Source organism: Parus major, chromosome 11 (assembly GCF_001522545.3).
Source record: "Parus major isolate Abel chromosome 11, Parus_major1.1, whole genome shotgun sequence".
Lineage (NCBI taxonomy): Eukaryota > Metazoa > Chordata > Aves > Passeriformes > Paridae > Parus > Parus major.
The window spans coordinates 12,274,273-12,301,626 of record NC_031780.1 but is presented as its reverse complement, the minus strand read 5'-3'; the positions used below and the strand labels follow the sequence as shown (position 1 = coordinate 12,301,626).

General features: G+C 39.2%; 1 protein-coding gene across 3 annotated transcripts in view; it reads left to right on the top strand.

Annotated features, from left to right (window-relative positions):
• ADCY7 (adenylate cyclase 7) overlaps nucleotides 1-27,354 on the top strand; it is a 60,568-nt gene that overhangs the window by 1,623 nt on the left and 31,591 nt on the right. For 2 of the 3 annotated variants that reach the window (XM_015639971.3, XM_015639972.3), the window contains exon 2: nucleotides 25,678-26,219. In XM_015639971.3, the coding sequence (XP_015495457.1) occupies nucleotides 26,049-26,219 (171 nt within the window). In that variant the 5' untranslated portion in view covers nucleotides 25,678-26,048. Of the gene's footprint in view, nucleotides 1-11,264; nucleotides 11,288-25,677; nucleotides 26,220-27,354 lie in introns of those variants that run through there. The other variant, XM_015639973.3, reaches the window with a different exon arrangement.

The following is a 27,354-nucleotide window of genomic DNA, read 5'->3' as shown; positions in this document are numbered from 1 at the left end:
GGTGGAAAAAGAATGTGTTGAGGTGTATGGTACAACCTGTGATGCCATGGCACTCATGGTATTTTTGTGTTTGTAGTGAATTAAGTATTTATGAAAAAGTCTTCATTGCAGTGGGTGACATTAAAAACAGTATTTGCCAAAGTCACCACACCTTGACAGTTTCCCCCTATGCAGAAGTGTGGAACAGAAACCGAGGGGTATGTGGAATACCTCTCTGAAAACAGTAAGCCAATACGGATTTCTAATGGCCATTATAGCATGTTAATTTTGCTTCCAGAAGCCATTAGTAACAACAATTAGGGTCATTGGGGGTTCTTGTAAAGCAGCCATTAAACTTCTTAAATTTTTCTTAATGAAGCTAAAGTCAACACCATTAAGAGTAAACAGGGGAGAGACTTCATTCCCTAATGTACGTGGGTATTTATGTCCTCACGGCTTGTGCTAAGTGAAAGAGAAGGTGCTGGCTGAGAGCTAATTAGTTTAAGGTGTAAGCCTAGGGGTGATGATCACTGTTTTCTATTAAGGTGGGTGTAGGTGTAATTGCCTGTTGTTCTTGGATTTAAAAAATAGAAAAAGACAGTATTCCCTGTGGAATTACAATAAAATCTCTAAGCTGAAATCTTAGATTTATTCTTGTGTTACACCTTTGACTTGGGTTTAACATTACAGAATTTATCAAAATTACTTGTTCTGATTTTAACTTATTATGAAGCCTATAAAATCTAGGGTGAAATACTTCACCCAGTTATTGTTCCCTCAGTCTTATAGACTGTCTTGAAGCTATGTTTTATCCTTCTGAAAAAGGATCCAGACTACCTGGATTTGTTTCAGATTAATGCAGTGCACTCAGCATCTGCAAAGCTTATGTATTGCAGACGTCATTTGGGATTTTTCTGTATAGGAATACCTAGGGTTTTGTGTGAATGTAGGCGTGTTGTATTGTCCTCGGAAGTCAAGGCTGAGGTGAGTAAGGAGCAGCTGGGCAGGAATGGGCTGTGCTGTGGGTGCCACAGGAGGCTCGGTGCCACTGAGCTGCCACTCGCTGCTCTCCGCTGTTCTGCTCTCTCTGACAGCTCCCAAGTCTCCGGAGCTGCCTGCGAGCTCAGCTTGTCAAAGACTTACAGACCTTCCTTAAACCAACAAGGCTTTTCGGGTGAAAGCCGGGACCTGCTCGAGCCAAAGATCTCTCCTTCCTTCCCTAATGAACCCGGTCAATATTCAAATTGTGAAGAGCAGTGTCTCTAAAGGGCCATTTGAGGAGTTAACTGGTTCTTTCAAAGGCTGAATACTGCAGAGAGGGAGATCATCTTTTAAAGTAGTATCTGCAAAGTTTAAAGATGATCATTTGCTAAACTGACAGGATGTTGCAGTGTGAAATAGTTTGTAAGCACTGTGCATCATCTTGTATTACTATAAGGAAGTGCAACATCTTCCTCAGGCCATTACAAGGGACTTCACAAAGAATCTGTCTTGTTTTTCAAAAAAAAAAAAAAAAAAAAGAGTTTTCTATTTTACATTTTGAGAACAGTCAAGATCTTGGTTTTGGATCTCTTACAAAACCAGAACATTTCCGTCTGGAAAAAAATTGCTGTCTTAAAAAATTAGGAGTTTACAGCACTGTTATGTGATAATAAAAAACATTATCATTGTTATCTCTAGGGACTTGGAAATCATTTTAAGTAACTGTTGTTTGTCTTTCACATCTAACACCATCCTGAGGCTCCTCAAATAGGATCCAGGCTCTGTCTTGTGGCGCTGAGCAGCAGTGTAGTCCATATATGCAGGCAGGGGGGCAAGCCATGCATTGGATCTTTCCTCTGTAAGTGTTTTTCTTTGCTTAATAATAACATATGACAGCAAAAATATGCTGTAATGATATTTCCTGCACACCACGTGTATGTTGCTACTGCTGAACGTTACCTCTTCAGTTGAATGAATTCTCATAGAATGAGGTTGTGAAAGGTGGAATGATTTTGTCTAGGTTACTTAAACAGCAGAATTTAAGTAGAACCTGGGGCTGCTGTTCCTTTTCTAACCAAAACATTGCTTTAGCTCAGCACCTTGGAATTATGATATGTGTCAAAATGTGCCCTTCAAACGGCTTTGTTTTGTATAATCTCTTTTCAATGGCACTTTCATAAAAAATAAACAAACCTCCTTCTCTGTAGCAGCCAAGCTGCTGGTTTGATTTCTACAGCACAGGCCCTGCAGTTTTAGAGGCTTCAGGTCTGTTGGTGCTTTAAAGAAGAAACAAAGTCAAAGCTCTGGCTGTCCTGTGGTAGCAGGGCTGTATGCACCGCTTTTCCTAAGAACTTCCTTCACAGATAATGGCCAAAATGTCCCTCTCTTAACAGCTGCTCTGTAACCCCCTTCTCAGTATTAAAAGTAGCTGCTGGTCTGTAATTAGAGAGAAGGAACCAACAGGGTGTGTTTAACTTCTGTCTCTGGGCACAAAACTAAAGGGAATAAGTAATGATTCTAGTTAAAAACAGAAATAACAAAGATTACCAGGGCCGCAACTGGTGTAAGTCAGAGAAAGGGGACGCGTTCCTTTGAGCAGAGCTGGCTGTTTCTGGCAGCTTCTCCCTCAAGTGCTCTGTGTGTGCTGTGCTCACTGCAGTGTCTGTGTGTTTGCTCAGGTTGCTGCTGGGGCCTTCTGGCAAAATGAAGGAGGTAATTTTCAGGCTCATTCTCCAGTGTCCTGCATGGCTTAAGGACAGTGACAGGGCTTTGTGCTGCCTTCTGCTCGGTGGTGTTTGTCATGTAAGTTGTCCACAACAAAAGGACTATATTTTTTTGAGGTGTTCAGCAAGAATAGCAGTAAATTCTTCTTTCTTTTTTTTTTTTTTAATAATGCTGCCTTGTAAATGGGTTGTTATAAAGTCCCAAGCATAGTCTCAGAATCAATAAAAAATGCTTTAAAGGGCTTTGAAAAAGTTGTCAGGTCTCAAGACTGCATGCTTTATTTCAAGGAAGAAGACAACGTAGTGTTTTATAGGTAGAAAAATGCAGAAATAGTTTACCTGTGGCTGTATAATTTTGGGTTTATGTTGTTACTTTACATTCCGTGAATTTTTGTTATGACTAATAATGATAAGTTAGCATTTCAGTGAGTTGAATAAAATACTGCAGTAAGATGCTCTTCATTTGTAATATAGCCTGGGTTTTAGTCAATATTTACTTATTTACTTAATGTCTAGGCTGGGAAATTTTCTGCTTTATTAAAAAAATATACATTAAAAATATACATTCATTCTGGGGGTTCTTTGAAAGAACTAGTTGATGATCAAACCACCTAGCAGTGACTAATTTTTACTTGAATAGTGTTTTCCATCCAAGTAACCAAAAGGGTGAGGGAACAAGTGTTCCTGTAGAATGACAGAGCACGTGGAAGAGCTGGGCAAGAAGTGCAGCTGGGAAGGTGCTCACAAAGATGTATTGGGACAGACTGAGCTCACTGAGGTTAATTCAAACTCGGCTGAAATTAATGGAAGTGGGTGATAAAGCCCTGATCACTTAAATGCCAGATATTCTTAGCATCTGGCTCGTGTCAACCTGAGCCCATCTGCTGCAGTATTTCAGGCAGGACCTGCTTCCTCAAACAAGCTCAGGCTTAAGCTATGGGGAAAAACCCAGATTGGCTCAAGTTGAGAGAGGATGAACTTTGTACTGGAGTTTTTCTCTGTGTCTTTCTCTTTCCCCGTATTATTGCTACTGAGCACATGCAGGAATAAATTAAAAAAATAAGTTGCAGTAACAGACTAGAATTTTGGTTTTAGTTTTATAATTTGAAAGGAAGTTGGGGTACTGCTGTCTGACTTTCTCACTCCTGCCACTCTTTTGCCTGACCTTCTGCTCCTTTGCTGGTGGTTTCAGTGAGAAGATGGCAAGCATTTGCATTTCAATGCCAAGGAAACAAACGTTTATGTATTTGTGAGATACATGTTTGTTGCAATAAACTAATATAACAGAAAATACGTTAAATGTATGTAGGCATTGCTAATATATTTTAATCAGGAACTTGGTTTTGAGGTTAAAATTAGTCTTCCTCTATATTTGACATAACTACCAGTCACTTTGTATTCTTGTGAGCAGATTGAATTTTGGGGTTTTTGGGCCCAATTGTGCTCCACTATGGAGTATCCACCTTGTTTGTAAATTTAATGTTTCTCCTTTTTTCCCCAGCAAGGTCTTGTGTATATTCAGGAAGGCACAGCCTCTTTTGGGAACTTTGGATCCCTTCTGCTCACTTGTTATGTAACAATGACTAATGATGTTTGGGTAAAAAAAGCATTTATTTCCCAGAAATATATGACTTTGAATATGAACACAGAAGTAAGTGCACTGAAGGCTGTGATTTCTATGGTACAGCTAAGCTGGCTCGAGGAGCAGCTGTCACTAAAAGCCAGCAGCTCTGTTCACTTCCTGCCCCTGTGCTTCCACCCCGCCCTGAAGTCAGCACTGGTGCTCATCTGACCTGCTGCAGAGATGATTCATGAAGCTAAACGGACAAAACGCAGGTTTTTTTCATAAGATAAGCATTTTTAAAGTATGACTTTTTTTCCTCTGTAGGAACAGAACAACCAGGCTAGAGGAAGTGGCCAGAACATATTGTTGAACTTCTAGAGAGACAGGCAGGGAGAATTCCCTTCTCGTCAGTGGTGGCTATACTGTAAAATTGGGCTCCTGGTTATCCAAGTTATACTTCTGAAACATGCTGGAAAAACGACCTGGACTCTGTTTTGGTTGGAGGTGTTGCCAGTTAAATTGTTATCCCAATTTCAGTATTTCTTAAGAGTGAGCTTTCTTCCTCTGTTTTACTTGTATAGCAGGAAATGAACGTAAAAATATTTCACTGTAGTACATTTTAAAAATCATTTATTTTTTTTTGTCAAGTTCCTGAGGAGTATCCTGTTTTGAATTTAGTAGTTTTTACTTTTTATTTTTAGATTGCTAATTGTAACAATTACAAGCCCCCCACTCCCTCCTCCGTCAGGGTGCTGCTCTTTTAAAATAAGGCAGAATGCAGTGTTGTTGCACATTAGATAATAACACAAAATTCGCATTGGAAGGTACTCAAAGCTAGGAGTTTCTCTGAAAAAGTGAGAACTTGATAACAGTACAAACACCATGTTTAGCTTTCAAAGAAATGGGAAAAACCCAGTGTAGTTACTTGGTAAAAACAGTTTGATGCAGTTTTCACAATGCCACAGAAGGCGAAGTTCCACACAGACTGTTTTATTTTCCCCAGCGAGCTGATGTGTTGATTGCTTGCATGTTCAGAGCTCACTTGTGGAGTTGTAGAACACAATTCAGTGACACAGGTTGTCAGTCTGAGCAGAGCTGCATGTGGGTGTTAATTGCTTCTGGTCAAGTGTAGACCAATTATTTAACAATCTTGTTAGATAAAGGAGATTAAATTGTAGTTCATTAATAGTATATTGGGAGTGTAAAAGGGGAAGTTTTGCTTTTCAAAATTCTGGACGGATTTAAGCAAGAAATAAGAGTTGCTGTTTTCTTATATTAACTCTATTCCATTATCGTTTATCAAGCATGTTTACACAGGGAATTTGGATGTAGTTGTAGCTAAACTGGTTTATCAGAGTAGCATTAAACACTTGTTTTACATGTTGAAATAATTTCTGTCCTACTTTTATGCAGGCAGCTGTATTTGGAAATAGATTCTCCTGTACTTGTTTTAAACTGCATTGTTCATGGCTATACTTTTCCTGGAGTTCTCTGCTGCCAATAAAAACGTGTATATGTAAAGACACATAAATATCTACTGGTATAAATAAAGAAAACTAACTAAAGCATCTGTTCTGAAGGCCACAGAATCCAAAATATTGTGCTTGTTTCTTTTTGTCTTTCTGAATGTCAGCTTCATCGTATTCTGTGGCATCATATCCATCGTATCCAGGCATCATTCTTTGGGCTTGTGCATTTACAAACAGCCAATTTTTTAAGAAGCAATGGCCAAAAAAAACCCCCAAACAGCCGAACTTACTACTTACTGATAAGTCTGAGGAGTGTTGGTTGTAGAAAATATGGGAACTCTGGGAACTGGAAAGCCATGAATCAGTTGTTGCAGTTTTTACATGCTATAAAAATGTTCTCATTAGAAACGGAAGGGTTTTCAAGAGGCAAAAAAAGTGAGACTGGGGGGAGGAGGAAGGATTTCTTTAACTGTGAACTGCCCTCACAGAAATGGGATGGGTTGCAGGCAGAGGAGACCTACTTATATTGTATTATTATTGCATAATGATACTGGGGGGGACTTGGGAAGAACTTGCCCTGATCCAGAGTCAGGCTTGGGTTAGTGCCATTGATAGGAAGGGATTCTGGAGATACCAGAAAGGAGAAGGCAGTGTATGTCTCCTGGAAACTTGTGTATTTTAAGAGCACTTCTGAAGGCAGCTGCTTAACACATTGGAAATCAGGTTGTCCAGAAATACTTTTAATTGCTGTAACCTGAACTGTGCTGTCAGAGCAGTGGATTGGAAATCTGCAAAGTCTGAGTAGGGAACAACTCCACCATTCTTTCCAGCCTTGTGGTTGAATTTTAATAAGTTCTCTTTTTTTTAATGCGGGTTGGTGATGGTATCACTCTGATTTTTGCCTTCTTTGCAAGAAGCCAGCTGTATTTGTGTCCACCCCATATGCAAGTGCTTTAAGCACCTCAGGGATCTGGATGCTGCCTCTCTGTACCCACTCACTGAGCCTGGACCTTGGGAACAAATGCTCCAGACATTAAAAATCAGTTATGATTCTGTCTTTTTGAAGGAAACAAACTTTTTTGGAGTCCTGTGAACTAGAAATACTTCACTCTTGGAGGCATGAGATAACTGACAGTCACAAAGACATACAGCTAGTAGTGGGTGGAATTTTTTAAGAAGTTTTCCAGGTGATGCTAGCGATTGCTGGTTGGTGCAAAACAAACTGTACAGCGTGCTGTTCCCAAATCTTCCTTCTTTGAAGTGTTCTTTAGGATTTGGTCAATGCTTCCCAGGGTTCCTATATCCCTGTTCCTGTACAAGACACCTCCTTCACGGGCTTTTCTTTGCTCTGTGAGAAGGATCTAAACAGCCTTTGATTATTCCTGTTCCTGCTGTGTGACCCTCTGGCCAGTCACAGACCCTTGGGTGGTCTGTTGCATGGTTACCATACAGTCTGAGTTCAGACCTGAAAAACTGGTTTTTAAATGCACCTGCCACCTGTTCTGCTAGGGAACAGCCAGGTGATTGTGGATGATCTTTGTTGGTGTCTTTCTCAGCAGAGGAGGCTGAGTGCTGCTCCTTCCTCCGTGCAGTGCCATCCAGCTGGCGCTTCCCATGTCCCCTTATCACGTGAAGGACTTTATGTGTAAAGAGCTTTAATAATGTCCAGGCAGACTTCAGATATGTGTTGGCTCCTGTGACAGCCATGAGGGATTTGTGATTACAGAGCAGAGCTGCTTATGATAGCAGATCTTCCTTACCTCCCCCCCAGCAGTGCACACAGGCTGCACAAATATCTTCTAACATATGCGTATATCCTTACACCAGGGGAGCAACATGGTAATTATGGCCACATTAATTTTTAGATGATAGCCTAAGATGGTGCTGCACAAAATGTTGACAGGGGCAAGTTAAAATGCCTTAGTTATTACCTGTCTATACTGTTAGCCAACATAAGGTAAATGTGGGACAAATTATTCTGCTTTCCTTTACAGGAGGCTGTGAGTTTGTACCTTGGCAGTTACTAGGGGAAATTTTACATGCTATTAATCCTCATGTTTTAATTGATCTGCTGGTAATTTGTTTGTGTAACTAGGTAGGTAGTTTTCTTTGCCATGGTAGCCTTTAAAAAAATCTTTAAAATCTGGATAATTTGATAATTTGGTCAGACCATTTGTAGCACACAAACCATACTGTGTGCCTTTTTATTGGAAGTAAAACCTGAGTCAGAATGATCTCAAGATGTAGTTTTCTCTAGTTCCAACCTGCTTGGGATGATTGCTTGTATTTCTATAAACTATTCAGTAATTGTTAATTCCTTTCTGTGTTGCTATATAGCTAACAGCATGGAACATAGGCAACAGTGAATTTTATTCACTTGCCTTTCTGTTTTTAAAAAAGCCTTTTTTAATAACATGATAGTAACCTGAGGAGTCATTGCACCTTCCTTGCAGTATTGCCAAACATAGCTTTTGGTTATGAATTGTTTACAAAAAGAAAAAAGCCTTTCAGAACTGTATGCTGATTTCTCACTTCTTTTATGAATTTTTATCACCTTTTGACCTAAGGTGAGTTTTTCTCTGCAGCCAAATGCTAAAAGTTTTGTTTAAAAAAACAATTTTATGATTTAGGCTCTACTACAAATGTCTGCTAACATTAATATTCAGAAAGAAGACTAATGCTATGTCAGTAGGCTTAAACTTCTTTTAACTTCCTTCCTGTCTCAATGGAGAAGTCAGCAAACTTTTAAATACTTTCTTAGGACTTTCAATTTTTTACATATATTTCCCAATAATTTCAAGCATACTAGTAGAAGAAGTATGTGGTGAAGATTATATGCCTTTTTTCTGGACTGTGCCACAGGGTTTTGTATTGATACAGTTACCTTGGGTTTGTACTTCAGATTGTTTGTGCAAGAGACTTATTTCTGGCCAGAACTAGACATACTGCCTGTTCAAAGTCAGAGACTGACACAAATATCTGCCTTTATTGATGAGCTTCCTGGCTGTTCTTTTGTCTGACTTGTGCCAGAATGAGAATCTGCCTTTTCTTCTCGGGGATTTCTTGACCCACAGTCTGAGTTCCTTGATGCGTCATTCGCTGAATCGTCCCTGTTCCTCAGACTGACCTCCTCTTGATCCTTTCTGTAGGGTCATGAAACCAGGGCAAACTGGAAGAATCACTCAAGGGCTCAGAGGAGGAGTTGAGTGCTGCTCCCTGGCTGCAGGGGGGAAGCCCCACTTGTTCTGGTCTGGGGAGGTCACTGACACACGGCCCTGACAGCGTCCCCTGGGAAACACAATTTTGTGCTAGTTCCCAGATTCATCTCAGCCAAAGGAGGAAGCGTTAAAGGAAAATGATAAAAATCTAACACCACTTAGAAAAACTGATGTATTACTTACTATATTTGCTGTCAAGAATGTCTTTTTCTGCAAAATCTTAAGTTTTGTTTATTGTGGTTGATTTGAAGCTTTGCTTTATGTTCACAGTACAGGTTTATTTCCAGCCATGTTGTTGATAAAGTGGACATTGAGTATTCATAGTACATGTGAAATCTCTCTTATATGTAGGTTGTTTGATATGCAGCTTTAATTTTACTTTTACTTCTTTTGTTTCTCATCCTGTCTAGGAAATCAGGATTTCAAAAGACAGTAGTTTGGGTGGAGAGTTCAGTGAATGCTGGTTTCCATGTTCATCATATTTAGACACTAGCTAGTGTCTAAATATAAAAACTTGTCTTAATGCTTTCTTAATTTGTGCTTGACGTCTGCAACTGACAGTGTACAATATGTTTCCCAATGGGACACTTTTTTCTTTCACCCCACTGATTTCCTTTGAACGTCACTTGAACTTTTGCACATTTCTTGCAGATCTGATGTCTCCCCCACACACCTTTTTTTAAACTCCACCTAAAGCTGGGAGCTTGTGTGAAAGTCTTAGAAAGCCTTTTTCTATGCTTGTCACTGAACACTTGCAGTATCTTTTTGTAAAAATGCTGTGGAGCAATTAGAGTGTTTTGAGACCTAAGTTTTGACTGTTTGCTTGTAATTAATTTCAACTTATTTTATCACCCGGGGCTTCTTTGTGCTAATATATGCTTATAGATATATTTAACAAATAGACAGTGATGAAATTATTGCTATAGTCCAATGTATATGTGCCTGAATACAGTAATTTCTAACGATGATTTTGAGGGGTGGATTTAAAAAAAAATACCTACCAGACATTTTCACTTACATTTTATTCCTTCCCTTCCTTGCTCTAGGTCTGTATGAGTAGGCTTAGCATGGTGTTAAAGTAGTAGAAGTTTGGGTAAACCAGTGTTTTATGATTTAAATGAATGTTACAGCATTTTAATGTCTGTGTGTAATACACAGAGTACCTAGAAATGTAGCTTTGCCTGTTTTATGCACAGGTAAGGTCACTGAAGGGTTGCATATGGCTTATGATTTTCCTTACCCTGAAACACTTGGGTGTTAGTTCCTGGATGAAGTGGGCTGACTCAGTGATAAATATGAGTATGGGGTTTGTCATTTTGTACATTATATTGTATTTCAGTGGTTTCTGCTTCATTTGTTGGAATTAGTTTAAAACCAACAAAAATTAATGAAGTGTTAGTGTGTGGGGTTTGGATTTGTAAATATTTGTGGATTGTGTTACATCAGAAACACTCTACAAATGTAAATGTTTGGCTTTTTCTTTCTTACTGTGAACTCATATGTCTTTTGAGGCTGGTAATCAAATGCAAAAAAATATTTGGTTTGGAGATTAGCCTCTGGAAGGTGTGCAAGATAAAAAACATTTGAACAAATGATTGATATTTTTTCAGTTTGTGTGCTTAACTCCCTTCTGTCTAAAAGAGTAAGCTAAACTTTTCAAATAGTTCTTTTTATCTGCAAAGTCCCTTAATTCTTCCTCCCCTATTTCTTACTCTTGAGTACAGATCCTTTTGGTGTATATCTTGTCATGCAAAAGTTGTAGGTTGGAAGGGAAGAACACCTTTTTTTCTTTTCCTCCATGTGAAATTTCTTAGGTAGCAAACTTGAAGAATGTTTACTGGTGGAAGCATAAAGCTGGCAGTCAAAAGATGTGAGTGGTGCTCACAGGGTGATTCTAGCAAGTCTGATTTATTTCTGGCTTTTTCATTCTGTGAACTGTTGATGGAAATAAGAGTACATAAGGACTTATTTACTCATCCTGGAAGCTCCCAGAAAAAAGTGGAAAGCATTCTGGACATTAACAGTAATTTGGCTGCTGGAAGTTGCCCAAAGTACTGGCAGTGTGCTCTTGCTCTTACTGAAAAATAAAGTAGCAGCTCTTCTTTCTTTCATAAGCGAATTTGTGTTTGGATCCTGCTCAGCAGCCTGTTGTGAAAGTCATCACTTCTAATAGCACAGTGCCCCAGGGACCTCCACAGGGCATTGACGGGCTCAGGACTGACTCAGAGCCGAAATTGTTGACACTGCTCATCTAGAAAAATGATGCAATTACAACTCTCCTCCCTGCTCTGGGAAAGCATCTTGGATCTCCTCATTCAGTTTTCAGAGGTGCAGTGAGCCAATCTGACCAGGGTGAGTCTTCCCTGCTTGCATATATTTATCTGTTCCTGTTCTTTAAGTCTTGAATATTTCCTGCAGGTCACAGACTGTGCATAAGTGAACTGTTAATGGCTTTTGTCATATGTTAAAATAGAGAATTTCAGACCACCCTGAGTACGTGCTTGGTGCTAAAGGCATTGAGAGGTTTGTTTTCCCCTGAGAAACTGATCTCTTCTGTTCCTGGCTCTTGCCTAGCATCTGTCTGGCTGTTCCTCATCTTGGGGCACATGTGGGAACAGCATTTTTAGGTTAAGAAGCACGTTCCTGCTGTCACCTCGTTGTTCTGCCTCTTCTCTGCAGCCAACTGCTCTCAGCTGTGCTGGCTGAGCTGCCCTCGAAGCTGCTGCACACCATCACTGATCTTGTCTGCCTCTTGGGCAAAAAGGAACAAAACCTAGGAGAGACTAATTATTGTTATTTTTGAGTTGATCTGTAGTCCTAGAAACAGTCACATTCACATATGGAAAGAATGGTGTGGCACCCAGACAGGAATAAGTGGTGGGGACAAAGAGGGAAGAGAAGGAGGAACCTGTTGAACAAATATTACTGTAGACACCCCTGTTGTGAGCCAGGATCTGTGGGTTTATTTCTTTAAAATGAACAGCAAAACTTCCTCTCTGTTTCTGTTCATGAAACTGACCGAAGCTCTGTGTGTAGGGAGGATGGTGATTTCTGGATAAGTGTGCACTGGCTGCTGAAGATGTTTGCAGTTGAGCACATCCCAGACACCTCCTGTTGCACACATGGGTCCTCCCCTGATGTGTCAGGTACCTGGGGCAGGTACACAGCTGTACCTCAGCAATAAGGAACCCGTGGCAGTGGTGCCAGCTTCAGCTCTACCTCAGGAACCGTCACAGCGGTGTTTGAGCCATGTGAAAGGAACCTAGTGATTTCATCCCCTGTTCTGTCACACTGTTACTCAGAGAAGCTGATTCCATTTGCAACTGAAAAACTGGCATTAAAAGATCCCCCCTCGTTTCTGTAAGTGAATTTACAGCAGTGATTGCTGTGTTGTTTTTGTAACCACCATGTCTGTCAGTGGGAGCTGAAGCACAGGCATTCTGCTATCCTTAACATCATGCATTCTTATCTAATTATATATTTATTTTGGAAAATATAATGCTATTACACAATAACTTAATTATTATTTTATGTGATATTTAAAGTCCAGCATTGTGCTTCCTGCCACAGTTGAACAGACATTTTCCTCCAGGAATTATGTGCTTCTGGAAGTATGAGAAAAAAGTCCAGCAAAAGATTTAAGTGCCAACAATGATGTTTACTGTAATAAATTGTTATAGTCCAAAATTATTTGTGTCTTATAATCTTGGGACTACTGTATTCCTAAAATGTGTTGTGAGTATTAATTTATTTTGTTGGCACCTTTTGTGGGTGGATGCTGGTATTAGGTCAGTCCTTTTAGGGGAGAAGAAAGGGGATACCACACACCTGGAATGTGTCAGAAGAAAATTCATAGGAGGGATGAAAGAAATGGATTTAAATTCTGTCCTTTAAACACATGAGTTGTCCTTCTCATACAGGGGCTGAGGGCTTCAGAAGGTTTTGGGAATTTGTATGTTCACAAGATGGAAATACGGGATTACAAGGGAGAAAAATAGCTCTGGAATTTATTGTGCTTTAACTACAGGATGTGGTTGTTGAAATAATGTTCTTGGGCTTTTGGCAATGGTTGATTCTCAGGCCTGCTCTTAAAACTGTGCTGAACAACTTCAGTAAGAGTTAGAAGTAACCAGAATTTTGAACAGCTGACATTAATTGAATGGGTGATTTGTGCTCCTACAGAAGCTGCAGGGAAGAATTGACCAGTGAACTCAAGTTTGGTTGCTCTTCCCAGATCTCCTCCTGAGGTGCTTCATAGCACGGGTTTTGGTTGAACACTTTCCTTGTGTGTAACTGCTGGCCTTCTCCTTGGGGTTATGTGCAGAATGTCAGGTCTTTGAATCATGATTAAGTTCAAGAAACTACCAGCAGGTTTGAACTTCAGGCTATGACTTATGTCCATTAGTAGTTTGTATTTTGTTGGGGCATAGTATTCATGAAAATTTGTTGTTTCCTTCCTCAACATCTGAAGATAAACTTGGGATGGATGATTTGTATAGTTCAATTACATTTTCATTGAAGGATATTGCTTTTTCTCAGTTTTGAATGGTTGCTTCCTGGATTGTAATTTCTCAATTTTTGTCAGTTTTTAAAAATATCATGATGCCATTTGATCTGATGGTGAATAGTTGATGTTGCATTATTAGTTCGGTAAATTTTCTGTCTCTGTTGGTAGAATTAATTCTCCCTAAAATTAATCAAGGACTGTACTTGTTACATACATGATTGTTTTTGTGTACTTCTCTGTGCTCTAATACTCCAAATTTAAAACAAAGGAAACATCTGGAAAATAATAGGGTTATTACTGAGTAACTAAGTTACCTTTTTTAATACTGTGAGTGTTTTTTTGGGTTTTTTTTCAGTTTTGACCAGTTTTAGCTTGATAAAGTTCAGACAGTTAAAAAAATGGAAAAAAAACCCCAAACTACCAAAACACGATAAAGCAAATCTGTGCTGCAGGTGCAGCATTGATCCAGCAGCTCAATACCACACAAATAACAATTTGGTAGGTGTGAAAAGCAACTGCTGCTGTAGCAGCAAGGTGCAGGGCTCATAATGTAACTGGTTAAATGTTCTTTGGTCAAAATGAAAGCGCCCCACAAGCTGTTGCTAGGGAAATGGGCGCCTGTGGTTAGTGTTGAATGCAGAGAGGCTTGTCTGTCTTGCAGATCAAAAATTGGCTCCAAGTACTTTGTGTATCACTTTACTGCCGGAAACTTGCTGCTTATCAGCAGACTGGTCTCTGTGCCTCTGAGGAACTTCAGTTACAAATACAGAGAGAACCTTTTTCTTTTTTAACTCTCTTCCCTTTACATTACAAGAATATACCGTCCCCAGGACCTGATCCCAAGGACATTTCTGTGAGCAGCACCTTCATCCCTCTGTATCTAAGAGGAATCCTGCATACAACTGTTTATCAAGGGCTTTGGACAAAATTATGTTTTTAAGCATAGCTTTTAAAAACAAAAAAAAAGAAGCAAAAATCAGCAAAACTTTGTAAGCTAGGTAGTCATTACATTAATTCTCTAAATTGCATTGTAATTTTCTAAGCTGTGTTATAAGTATGAATTACTACAACTGAGCACCTTCATAAACATGGGATGCTTTTTACAAACTGTCACAGTTTATTTTTCTAAAAGGCATTATAATATTTCTGGGATGCTCTAACTATTCAGCATCCTCCTCATGTGCTGCTCTCCAGATGACTCTGGTCCAGTTCAAAGGAACATGAGGTATCTCTTGTGATTTTCAAGACTCATCCTTAATACTGGACACGTAACACAGTAAAAGTAAAGCAGCAGCTTATTTAGGCATTCCAAATTGAACATGTAACAGGTTTAACAAAGCCTTATTTTTATCTGCTTTTACGCATGCACAGACACAGCAGATTTATATCTGCCTTTTCAGATGAACTCTCTGAGATATCTTGTGGCTTTTCCTCTCATCTCTCTCCAAGGCTGACAAAAGCCTTTGTCAGGGTTTTGACCTTTTTTCATAAGAATCTTTTCCAGCTTTCACCCAACTTTTATGAATGCAGATGCATGTAGGTCTTGGCTAGGTGCAGCTAACTCCTGGCCAAAATCTAATGGAAATGGCCACAGCTGCCCCAGGACTTAGCTGTGAGCTGGACATTTAACCCACTGTGACAGAGTGGAATGCCTATTTTGAGTAGTGTTTCAAGTAGTTTGTATATTTTAGCAAAAAAATAACAGAAAATGGCAATAGATTTACTTCAGTTTTTGTTCTGATAAAATACTTTGCATCTACTCTGATTTGGTCCCAGATTATTTGGCAGTTGCCCTTGCATTCTGCTTTCCAAAGTGGGTCCCTGGTGACAGAGCAGTGAAGTAGATGTTGGTACTGTCTCTTTCCAGCACAGCTGTTTAGCTTGAATCAAGTTCCTCAGTGCCATCTTAATTCTGATTTCATGTTCTGGGCTTCTCTTTGGGTCATTGTTTCAACATTTCTGTGTAACCATTTACTCCTGTTCTGTGTTCGTGCCCCTGGTGAGCCTGTGCTGGATTCAAACAAGGAGCAGCGAGGATCCAGGGCTGCTGCCAGTGCCTGGTACTCTGCTGAGGTGTTGAACTTCTTTGGCATCTTCTCACATCTGAAGAGCTGTTCCCAGAATGTGTATGAAGAGGATAAAACAGGAACAGAGTGAGACAAAGCCAGGAGTGTTTACGTGTGATATGAATTCCCCTGCTAGGTCCCTGCTGCACGGGGTTCAAGGATGGTACCTAACCATGTCTTGTCATCATCTGATTAACTGGAGAGACAGCTTTCACAACATCCTAGGAATATGTACTTCTGCCCTTTTGTACTCCAAGACACTAAACAAACTTAGTGTCAGAATCTCTTAATTTCCACACTAGCAATAGATAATTCTTTACCCAGAGTTACAAGGTCCAGGGGAGGAGTGTTTTGTTGGTGTGTTTTAGGGGTTTTTTTCCAGCTGTTTTCCTGCCATATTGTTGTATTTTCTGTTCTGCAATATTTTACGTTGTTTTGAATTATATATATTTTAATTTAAGTTACCCTTCTTGGAGTGGTCTTTTTTTTAATTGCTGATGTTTGATCTTATGTGTAACAAAACTTACTGAAAAAGTAGGGCTTTTATTATCTATAATGCTGTGAAAGTTGGTAAAACATTCTTATCATATTTTTAGCAGCATGCCCTTTGCTGTCATGCAGGCCTTGCTTGAAAAGCATTGGGACCAGTTAGCATGAAGATGATGCCTCTCATCAGTCTTGAGCCTTCTTCTCAGACTCTTCCATCTGTGATTTTTTTCAATCACGTTATATTCATGCTGCAGCATGTCACACTACAGTTAAATACTTCTTTTACTGATTGTCTGAGTAAAGGTTCATAAAATGTATGATGGAGATTGAGTAGATTTTTCTTCCTTGAACTGTGAAGGGAAGAAATAAAGTGTTGTTAATGCCTAGAGTGGTCCTTGGGGTAAAGATTCCCTGTCTTGTTGCAGGTTCCCGTGTGTGTGGTGCATCAAAAGATTTAGTGTCAAGGATTTAACCTGAGTGGGCTGCACTCAGTCTCCTGCAGGAATTTCAAAATGACCAAAACATACTATAGTGGAGTGGAGAAATTCGGATTTTGCCAATGAATCCTCTTTCCTGTAATGATAAGCAAAGAACAAGCATGGGTTTCTTATCAGTGGTTCCAGGAAAAAAAAGCCTGGAGTAATCTGCTATGCAGAGCTCAGCACTGCAGTCTGGGTAAAAATGTTTTCTCAGTTGTGCTGTGGTGGGTGAACACCCGGCCCTGGGGGCTGGCTGGGTGCTGAGCAGTGTAACCTTCACTCAGGTGTTCATGATGCCTCAGCTGGGAAGGTTCTTCTGTAAACCTCACGTAGCTGTGAAGCAGTAACTGCAAACTGTTTGGAGAAGTGACTTTTGCCACATCCTGAAGATTTGCCGTGTCTGTGGTATTATTTCAGGTTTGGAGCTAACTGGTTCTGCTTTAATACTCTTTAACTGGCCTTAGTATCAGCAAATCCAAAGGATAAAGGAGAATTTAATTTTCAAGTGTCTGCTTTGTTTTAGCCATGCCAGGTGAGATATCCACGTTTCCCCTGGTGAGTCAGTGCTTTGCATGGTGCAAGTTTCCTGTGGCCTGTTGGGATTGGGAGCAGTTTGACAGGGCTGGCTGTCAAATAAAGCTTTGGAAATGGTAAGATGAAAGATAAGATGAAACAAGAAGAGTGATAGTGATTAGATCTGTGTTCAGATATTTTAGTATCTTAGTAGACAATCAAAACTTAGTGTGGAAACAAAATTCCATCAGGCATGTTGGGTGTCACTGGAAAGCTCTCACTACTTCTTCATGGTTCCCTCTTTGTGATCCAAAGCAGCTTACCTCAGGCCTTGTCAATATTTGGCTCCTGTGGCCCTTTGTCTGGATCAATGAAAAATATACATACAACTCCTAACAAGTTTTTAGTGTGTTGCTATCAAGTGAGACTGAAAATAGAAGATTTCTGAGGTTTTCAGTCCTTTATCATTGTTTTATTTCAGAATGACTCCACAAAGGACCTTCTGAAACCTGGTATTACATTTTGGAAAACTTCTAAAAAAGAACTGTGGGTGTTTGACAGCTTTGTGTCCTGAGGTAGGGTATGACTCTAGAAGCAAAGCATTCCATCAGAAAAGTCTGTCTCTTTGATGTTATTTTAAATATTTAACCTCCAAGGGAGGGAATTTCTTTATTGCAAGTGTTAGTTTTAGTGGTTTTGGCTGTGAAGTATGGTGGTGTAAGTAATGTTGCATAGTTAGTTTGGGGAACGTTAAAATTCCCCTGTAATTAATAGTATAGAGAAATAAGATTTTTAGAGCAGGTATTTAACAAGACTTAGTCTTGAAGTCATTAAATAAAGGGAGATTTAACCACTCCCCTTACCTTCCCCCTTCTTCCTTAAATAGTATGAAGACTTTGATTTTGTAAAGGGTGTTTTATACCTTTATATAAAATATATATAATATATAAAATATCTGTGCTGCCATGCCACGCTGAAGTGCACTGCTCCAAGTACTGATGCACAGCCACATTCTTTCTGTGTCCATCTCTTGGCCTTGGGCTGAGTTTTACTTCAGAAGTGAGATTGCTTAGGGAGCAGTTGAGTAAGCAGAAATCCAGCTAGAAACAACCATATTTGACAAAATTATTTAGAAAAAAAATACTTGGCTCTGTAAAAATTAGAGACTGGGACAAAAAAATTAATGGAAACCGAAGTTGTCGTTGGTATCAATGCATTGTTTGAACTTCTGATGGTAGTTTGTATTTCTGTTCACTTCAGTGGGGTGGGAATATTGTAGGTAAGAGAGAGGAGCCGCCTTCTCTGTTTTACTGGTTTTACATGGACTTGACTGAAATGGGAAGTGATTTCTTATCTTATCCAGGGCAGCTGTTATCTTTTTCCTGCCTTGTGCCATGCCATATTATCATTGCACCTGCTCTGTGCAAATATACTATTTACCCTAGAGGTGGGCAAGACTCTTTTCTATGTTGAACTGCACATTCCCCTTAAATAACTGTGTGAGACAGGGGATAAAATGACAGCAATGTGATGCTCATTACACTCTTGTTCACAATGATTTTTTAATTTTTTTCTATTTTTTTACTTTTTGCACATCTGTTGTATCTAGTCATAGCCAGAGAGTCCAGTTATACCCTGGCACTCTGACTCTGCCACATCTGTTCTTCTTGACTGCTTTATTGAAATAGATTATCTGGAGGTATATTCAAAATATTGCAGAACAGGTGACAGAGAATTCGTTCTAGGTATAATTAATTATATTGAGCTTAGAAAACTTGTCAGTCTGAGCTTTTTGTTTGCTATTTGCTGTAATTCTGTAACCTAAATAAGATAATGCCTGAAAAAAAAAAAAAGACCATTCAAACACCTTTCTTGAATTTTTGTTTTATTGCTGATTTCAGTAAAGGCTTGGTATTACCTAGTGTGATGCATTTTTTTTTTTCTTAAAAAACAGATGCTCTGAAAATGTCAGGAGTCTTTATTTCTGTGAAAATCAGGGATATTCTCATAGAAATTATTGGGGCTTAGACACACACTGTGCCTATTCCTGTCTTAGCTGAAAATATTTTTCCCCATGGTGTTGAAGTTTAATGTTCTGTGTTTCAGTGTTTTTTTCTGAAGTTTATATAGCTCAATATTGCAGGTTTTAGTACTTTCAATAATGGAACAAGCACTCTGCTTTTGATATAATTAAATTGAAATTACTCAGTGAAAAGCTGTCCCGGCTTCTGAGGACACTGTGTTCAAAGACATGAATTTTAAATAGGTCTGAAAACTGAAAGTGTAAGGGGAATATTGACTTTTGCAGTGGTAAGTTCAATTTTAAATCAGCTAAAATCAGAAAATCTATCTGTAAGATGTGACAGGGGGTCGGGAAGTCAAGAAATAATCACACACCTTGGTTTTGAAAGATGCAAAGCGCAGCTCAATTCGCTTCAGGTGTGATGTATCTTTTTACACCCTGGAGTTTGCTGCTTATGAAAACCAGTATTATAAAAGGGCTGCTTCCTCCCCTGCCCTGCTGAGCCAGACTCAGCACTTAATTATAAGGCTTAATAGATTTGTTGGTTGAACCATTACGTGTTTTCACAATAAAAAGTACCTTAGAACAGTAGTAAACTCTCCCGTGTAGTTCAGTTGCATCAGTCTGGTTATATGGACTCTTTTTTTCTTTTTTACTGACTTGGTTTGTGAGCTTAAATTACCAATAGGTTTTCTGAACCATATTCTGTTACCATTTTCTGTCCTTCCTGGATCAGTCACACAGAGATTTCTTTCTGTGACTATAATCTTTTTCTTCAAAGCACATCCTGTAATAATAGTGGTATTTAAAAATGAGCAACAAACACCCTGCCCCCACAGGGGCACAACTTTAGCAGTGGTATTCTTGATATTTTTTTCCTTAGGCTGTGGACCTGTGAGAAGCAACGAGTCAGTTTAAGAGCTCACTGCTGTGCTTGCTTTCCTACTTGTGGTTTGCTTTTCCTTTCCAAACCCCGGGCCAGCTCTGGAGCTCTTCTATGCCTCTGCTACCTGCTGCACTCCTCCACCCTGACAGGGAAGTGACCTGCCAAAACCAGCTTTCTATGCTGTATTTGGTGAATACAGTGTGCAGAGAGACCAGCAGGAGCTTGGTGCAGGTACCTGGTACAGGATGGGGGCTCTGAGTGGGTGAGACTTCTCCTTTGGCTGGTCAGCGCTGGCTGTTGGTGTTTAGGAAACTGCAGCCTCTGTTATTTCACATCCTCCACTCGTACCAGAAGTGAAAAACTGACTCCAAATTAAACAACTCGTTACTTATTCCTACTTTAAAAAGTATTGGAGAACAAACATTATGAGAATAAGCAAGCTACTGAAATAAGAATGTGAATCAGAAAGTTCAGTTTCAATGCTTTCTTTGCAGTACATTTAACACTATCATTGCCTGGTTTTCAACGTTCAAGGGCAAACCCTAAGTGATGTAGTGACACTGATTGCTCTGATACATCATTGTTTGGTTTTTTGTTTTTTTTGAATAACAGATTACTTTTTGTATTGATTTGGCTTTTTAATGTAAATATAGTTCTGAGTGCTGATGTGTTGAAGTGGGTATGCTTTGTGAGAAAATAGAAGGTGAATATAAGTAAGATTTATTTTTTTCCTGTATTGCAGAAGGGGCTTTCAGCAATTAAGTGTAATTAAGAAAAGTGATATTTCGCATGAAAAACTTCAAAATACGTATTAAAAAATGTTCACCTTTGTAAAAAAACCCACTGCTAGCAGACAGATCATTAAAAACACGCCTGTTCTCCACTCAGTACTTTTGTATGAGTGGAAGAAGCTAAGGTGGCTGCAGGCTAGCATTTGAAAGCAAAGTCTAAAAGGAAGAAGTGTTGTCTTTGACATGAATGGTATTTCCTGTGGTGCATGTTTGGATTGCTAAAGTTCATTTCCTAGACTGAATTAGTTGTGGAGTCCACTAGACTGGTGATTATTTTTGCTTGAGATTCATAATTCACCCACTAATCTCCTTCAATTATTCTATTGCATGTTTATAGATTCCTGATTCCCTTTTAATATCTGCTAATGTGTAATTACAGTGAGCAATCATTCTTGTCATGGAAATTGCTAAAGTAATTTCAGAAACAATGTTGTTATTTGTGTGCAACAAAAGATGGAATGGGAATCAAAACTGTACTGTCTGTGCAGTGCTGTAGTAGTTAAAGATGAAAATGGCTCTGCTTTATTTTATACAGAAGTTATTGAGAGGAATAAGGCAATTTATATTGATTCATATGGTCCTTGCTATTAGGGTTTGTTTTAATATATCAGACACTGCTCTTTGGTAACCAGGCAGCTCTGGGGAATCAAGTCTTGAGTTCTTGGCAAAAGAATAACTAAGAGAAAAAATACTTTGTAGATTATCCAGGTGGCTACTGTCGCTGTGTTCACTTGTGAATATGTCAGGAGCTTTGAAATTAAAAACAACCACAGCATACTTGGATTCTGTTTGAAAAGGCTTTAGTTGGTCAGGAGCTGCTGTGAATAATTCTTCCAATAGAGGGGGAATAGGATGTGGTCACTGTCTGTCCATCCTGGTATGTGAGAGGATGGGCAGGATGGTGTGGGTTTTCCAGCCCCACTCCCCTGCCTGATCGAGCTAGCACCTGGAAGCTGCTCATGCTCTGCAGATGCAGAGAGTAAAGGAAGCCATCTCAAGAGCTGTTTTGTTGTTATCAGTCTGGCTTCTGTACCAGATAGCACATCATTCTTTCTGTTGCTCCACTGTGCATTGCTAAGGGGAGACTGCTCTTTGTGCCAGAGCTCCAGAGAGCTCCCTGGGATGAGTGACTTTGTGCCCTGCCATGTTGTGGATGCTCTCCCCTTTTCCCCCACTGTCTGCCCTCACACAGCTCCATGCAGACAATTTCTGGGGAGGAAGGGGCTGAAATTACCTCATGTATCAACACCCTGGGCTGGTATGTGTTTCTTTAAAACACTTGGGCTCTGCAGGCTCTGTACAGGCCATAGCTGTTCTGCAGCTGTTGAGTCCAGGCCAGGTCTTAAGAAAAGGTGGTGGATTGACACAAATCATGGTGGACACTTTTGACTAGCTTGGGAAAACCAAAGAGCTTCAGTCCAAACCTGGTAGACTAATGAAATATTTGCTTTTGTATTTTTTGTGATTAAATTCTATTGCTGTGTCAGTAGGACACTGGAGAGTTTATCAGTGCTTGAAAATTCCCATCTGTGGGGAGGAAAGCATAGAGCAATACCCAGATTTGTGGGAGACAGAAACGGCTTTTTTGCTCGCAGGTGAAAGGGGGGTGTGCTTTTGTCAAGTCTTACCCAGTAATTACCTAGAAGAGGTTCTGATGCTGAATCTGAGCACATCCTTGTTCCCACTGGCTTGAAACACAGTAGATTTGGGAGGTAATAGGTGTTTTGATTCATGTTCTGGAAGGTATTCTGTTGTCCAGTTTTTTTATACCTCTCACATGTCCAGCGTTCTTGCATATTCACTGGGCAAAAATTCTTCATGTTAATTGGCTTGCAAGTGGCTATGAAGCTCTCACAGATTTGACTAAATCATATTAGTGTGTTTGGTGGCTGTTCCCATAGGTTCTCAGTCCTTTTTCTAACCCACTCTGCCAGGGTTGTTTCTTATATATCCTGACCTGGGTGACAATTCCTTCTCTTTTTCATCCAAAGACAATGAAGGCTTCTAAAGAAATGAGGCTTTTTCTTGATAAGCTGCTGATCAGAGCTCCATGGCTTTATGGCAGCAGCCCAAATCCAGCCCCCATTTGGCTCAGCGTGTTTGCCACTGGTGCTTTTGGGAGTGTTCTTTGGTTTTTGTGGCCTGTTATTGTTTCAGGGTTACATTTCTCTTGGTGTGTCATAGCAGCAAATCTTCAAGAAACAATGACCAAAAAGAGTAAAAGTGGTGCTGTGGTGCACAGTGCTCACATGATCCTTAAACATGTGAACAGGAGAATGCTGGCTTGATCCTTTTTCCAGTGTGTGATACCATTCATGACAGAATCTTTTTCTCTCTCTGAAATCTACCTTCTACATTTCCAGAAGGTTGTTGGAAAAAATTCAAAGGAGGAAAGACACAAAAAGTGGGTACTTTAAAAAAGGGAAGTGGTAGTGGCAGTGGGACATACTATGCAAATTGAAGCTAATTCAGAGCTGAATTATTCATCTTGAAATAGCATTTGTGTGGTGCATTATGGATTCTTGGTAAATCAATAAAATACTGCCAGGGAGTTTCTTTACCTAGCAGAGTTTTGAGGAGAAAATTGTATGACCCCAGGGGTCATTCATAATTAGTTGCAGTGCATATTTATGAAGATCAGCCAGGAAGTAACAAATCAATGAGATACCAATCTCTTTTTTTATTAAAATGGGTTAGACCATGGAAAAGACATGTCTCTTTAATTTGATGTCTTGTAAAACTCTTCACTAATATTCAGGGATAGTTCCAAGCTGACACTGCACCCAATTTTCATTTTTTCAGCATCAGATAACTGAACCACAGTCACACAGTATAATCCTGTAGAATAGACATTGTCCTTGGTACTGTGTTTTCGTTGACGTAGTCAGAAGCTACAGAAAGAAGGCTGTGAAGTAAATTTTCCTGCATTTTAATATTAAGTAGCCCAAAACTGGATAATTTGTTCCTCATAATTGTGAATGTGTTGCTGCTTAGCAATTAATAGTTATTTTTTGAAAATTGATTCTGCTAATTGGAAAAATAAAATTCCCTCTCAAAATATCTCTGTATCATAAAAATTACCATCAAAATCATATTTCTGCAGGTTTATTAAAGAAGGTCTTCATTGTTTATGTTCTGAAATACACTTTTAGAAGGAACTGGGACAGGAAGCCTGCCATCTCTTTCACGTAGTCGTTCACATCAGGCAGAATGAGTTCCTGCACCCCCAGCCCCATGGTAAAGGAATTCCTCAGGCTGTTCCATGAGCTGTCTGCCTCTCTGGTGCATCAGAGGCCAAACCTTCCCACTGTCTGCAGTGTGTTGTCTTTGCTACTGAAATACTTGTCCCTGTGCACACCTCCTGAGAGTTTCTTCCTCAGGAAAAAACTGGCTTATGCCCAAATGAAATAATTGTGCAGTTACCTTTGACTCAGAAAATGCAGTCAAACATGATGCAAATCTTTCAATTTCTTCTTTATCTCGTCTTTAAGTGTCAGCAGTTTCTGAGACTCACTTTTTTTCAAGAGCATTATTATGCACATGCAGATGGTATGAGTACCAAAGTAATTAAGTGAAAAATGTGAGGACTTTGTGATGAAAAACTCAGTAATAACCAGTACAGGTGACATATTAGGTATACCATTAACTATAAATGGGAAAGATTCAATTTTATTTGCTTATTATACATATTAACATATAATATGTAATGTTAATATGTAATGTTAGTATATATCAGTTTATTCTGAGTATTACTGTTCAGTAAAGAGTGATGCAATATGGTATTTTTTTATGATTAGTCCAAATTTTTGGTATACTCTGGGAAAGAAATATATCATTTTGCTTTTCATTTTGCAAAAGTACACTTGTTGCTTTTTTTTTGTTTTTTTGAGTTCAGTCTCACTGTTGATATGTCTGGTTTTGCCTGCTTGCTCATTAATAATTGGATAGTATGTTAGTGGCTGTATTTGCCAGAGGCTCAGTATGGTTTCTTAAATTTTTTCCTGCTTTTAATGTGAAAGCGGTCTGAATGTGTGTGTACAGTTAAACATTTGGGTTTTGAAAGGAACTGGCTGAGATTTGGCTTTTCTGAGGGAAAAAATAATGTATTTTAGTGGGTTCTTTCTCCCTGGAGCAGTGGCCTTGGGCACCATGGTGACGGCAGTCAAGTGGCAAAGAAGCTGTGGTCCTGTTATCAAGTTTTAATAAGACTTATGAAATCCTGTTTTTCATGCTTCTCTCCATCATATCCCCATGCCTCTTTTTTATGGCTCTTGGGATCGAATGAACTATATTCATGAACCTGTTTGAAAAACACTGGTCATTAGAAATTAACAATACAGTTTATTCCCTAATGTTCATTGTTAGCAGAACACATGTATTGCCCTGGAAACAGTATTAGAGTGGAACAGTATTAGAGTATCTTTAGAGTGGAATGAAATATACCAAGCTAGATGTTAAGTATCTTTAAAAAAAGTTCAATGAATTTTGGGCTTGGACAGCTGTATTCTTTTCTCATTTTTCTATGCCTTAATTAAAGTGTGAAATGAATAAAACAGTATTTTCTCATTTTTATGATGCATGTTTTGAGAAAGAATGCCAAGTGTATTGTGATTAAAGATTATACACACACAGATGCACACAACTTCCAAAGAGTTGTGAGCAATTGGTTACACAGCATGCTCTCAGGAACTGTGTCATTTGCTCAAAAGGAGAAAAAAACCCATGTAGTACATTTATAGATGAAAATGTTTGAGTTGCCAGAGCAAGGTGAGCAGAGCAGCCCGTGGTGAGCTCTGCTGGGCACCACTGCCCACGCACGAGGCTCCTGGGCTCCCACCCACCAGCAGCACACAGCCCTTGCTCACTGGTCAGAGCATGCAGGTAGAAAGTTCAAGGAAAGTTTAAGGAATCAACTGTTTTTATTCCCTCCCCCTTGGAGAACATTGTGTATGATTAACTATGAATTTACTAATCTTGTGTCTCTGCAGGATTCATCTCAGGAAGTGAGATTCAAGCTTATGGAAAGGAGTTAGAGACTTGCAAAATAATAATTTAAAAAAATCTCATGCTAAAGACAGGCATCCTATCTGCACCAATGCAAGTTGATCTGGAGCTTCATGCTTAGAGCTGATGATGAATTGCTTGTGGTTTTGGGGAGGCTAACTCTTGCTTTTGATTGCATTGGAAATCTGAAGTTAATGCCCATGAGAAGTGAAATCAGAGAACGTGGGTTACTCGGTGTGCCTAAAGATCACAGAGGCAGCAGCGAAACGACAAAACTTCTCTTTGAAGCAGTGGCTTCAGCTGTGTCACTGTGTGCACTGGAAACTGAGATAAAGAGCAGCCAGCCTGGGAGAAGATGCCAGCTAAAGGGAAATACTTCTTCAACGAGAGCGATGACTGCAGGATATCAGACCCACTCTACGAGAAGTACCGCTACACCAGCCAGCAGCATCCCCTCCTGCTGCTGCTGCTCTTCATTGCAATCCTCTTCTGGACTACTCTGATTATAATCTTTTTTGTTACTGCTGTGAGTAAATTTCTTTTGTGTGTGTTCAGTGTTTTCAGAGAGGATAAGGAGTTGCTGTGCCAGCACACTAAACATTTTTGGCTATATAATATTTTGGGCCACATGGTATCAAAGTTGCAGTGCTGAAAGATAGCAAGTAACTGTGTGTGTAATACTGTGTATGTTTGTGAAAGGATGGGAGGAGGAGGAAGAGGGCTGTCAGGCACATGCACAGTTACTATAAGGAGTTAAAATGTCCTGCATTTCTCATATTTTTTAAGAGTAATCTAAGAATTATAAAACATTATGGTAACCTCTTGGTTTTTCATCAGGTTATTCCTGAGGTGATTTTTTCTTAAAAGATTTGTAGATGCTAATTTTTTTTTTTTTTTTTTGGTCTCATTTTGTTAATAAAAACTCCCAGTACAATGGGTGATCAGTGAAATCAATATTTAGTTAGAAAAGAGTGGTGATCCTATAGGCATAGAAAAGATGCAGCTTAAAGATTATTTTTTTTTGTTATGTAGTGTAATTTGATATTCTGTAAAGAAATTTGGTGTTGTAGGAGCCCAGCTGACAGCTGGTAAGAGGAGTTGATTTAAAGATAATGTTGTAAAAAGGTAGTAAAGTAGCTGTTGTCATCCTTCATTGCCTTTTAACACTGTACTTCATGATAAAGGGTCTTCAAGTCTCTCTTTAGCAGCAAATCAAATCTTACCTATTGGACTTGTGTATCCCTTTTACCTTTTAGTTCTTAGGAAGAGAAAAAAGTAGCAACACTGTTTTTTAAACAATTTATCTTCTGTAAAACTTAGAGCACTGTTACATTCCTCTTTAGCAAAGTTTGAACTCTAAATACATTTCTTTGGGTACATCTGCATTATAGATACAGTTTAGTTAGAACTTTGTGGTTTGGGGTTTGCCTTTTAAGCTAGTTTGGAAAATAACAGTGGAACTGGGGTAGAATTAGTATCTATAACAGTATTTATTATATTATCTCTGTATATGTGAATATCAGAAAGTGTTCGTGCTGCCACAGCTAGTCTACTTAAAAACCCAGGTTAACTTATTTCAGAGGTATCCACGCTGTTTCCAGGGCAGTATAGATACATTTTTAATTTTTCTAAAAGGGTCATTTGGACCAAAACCTTTTGTT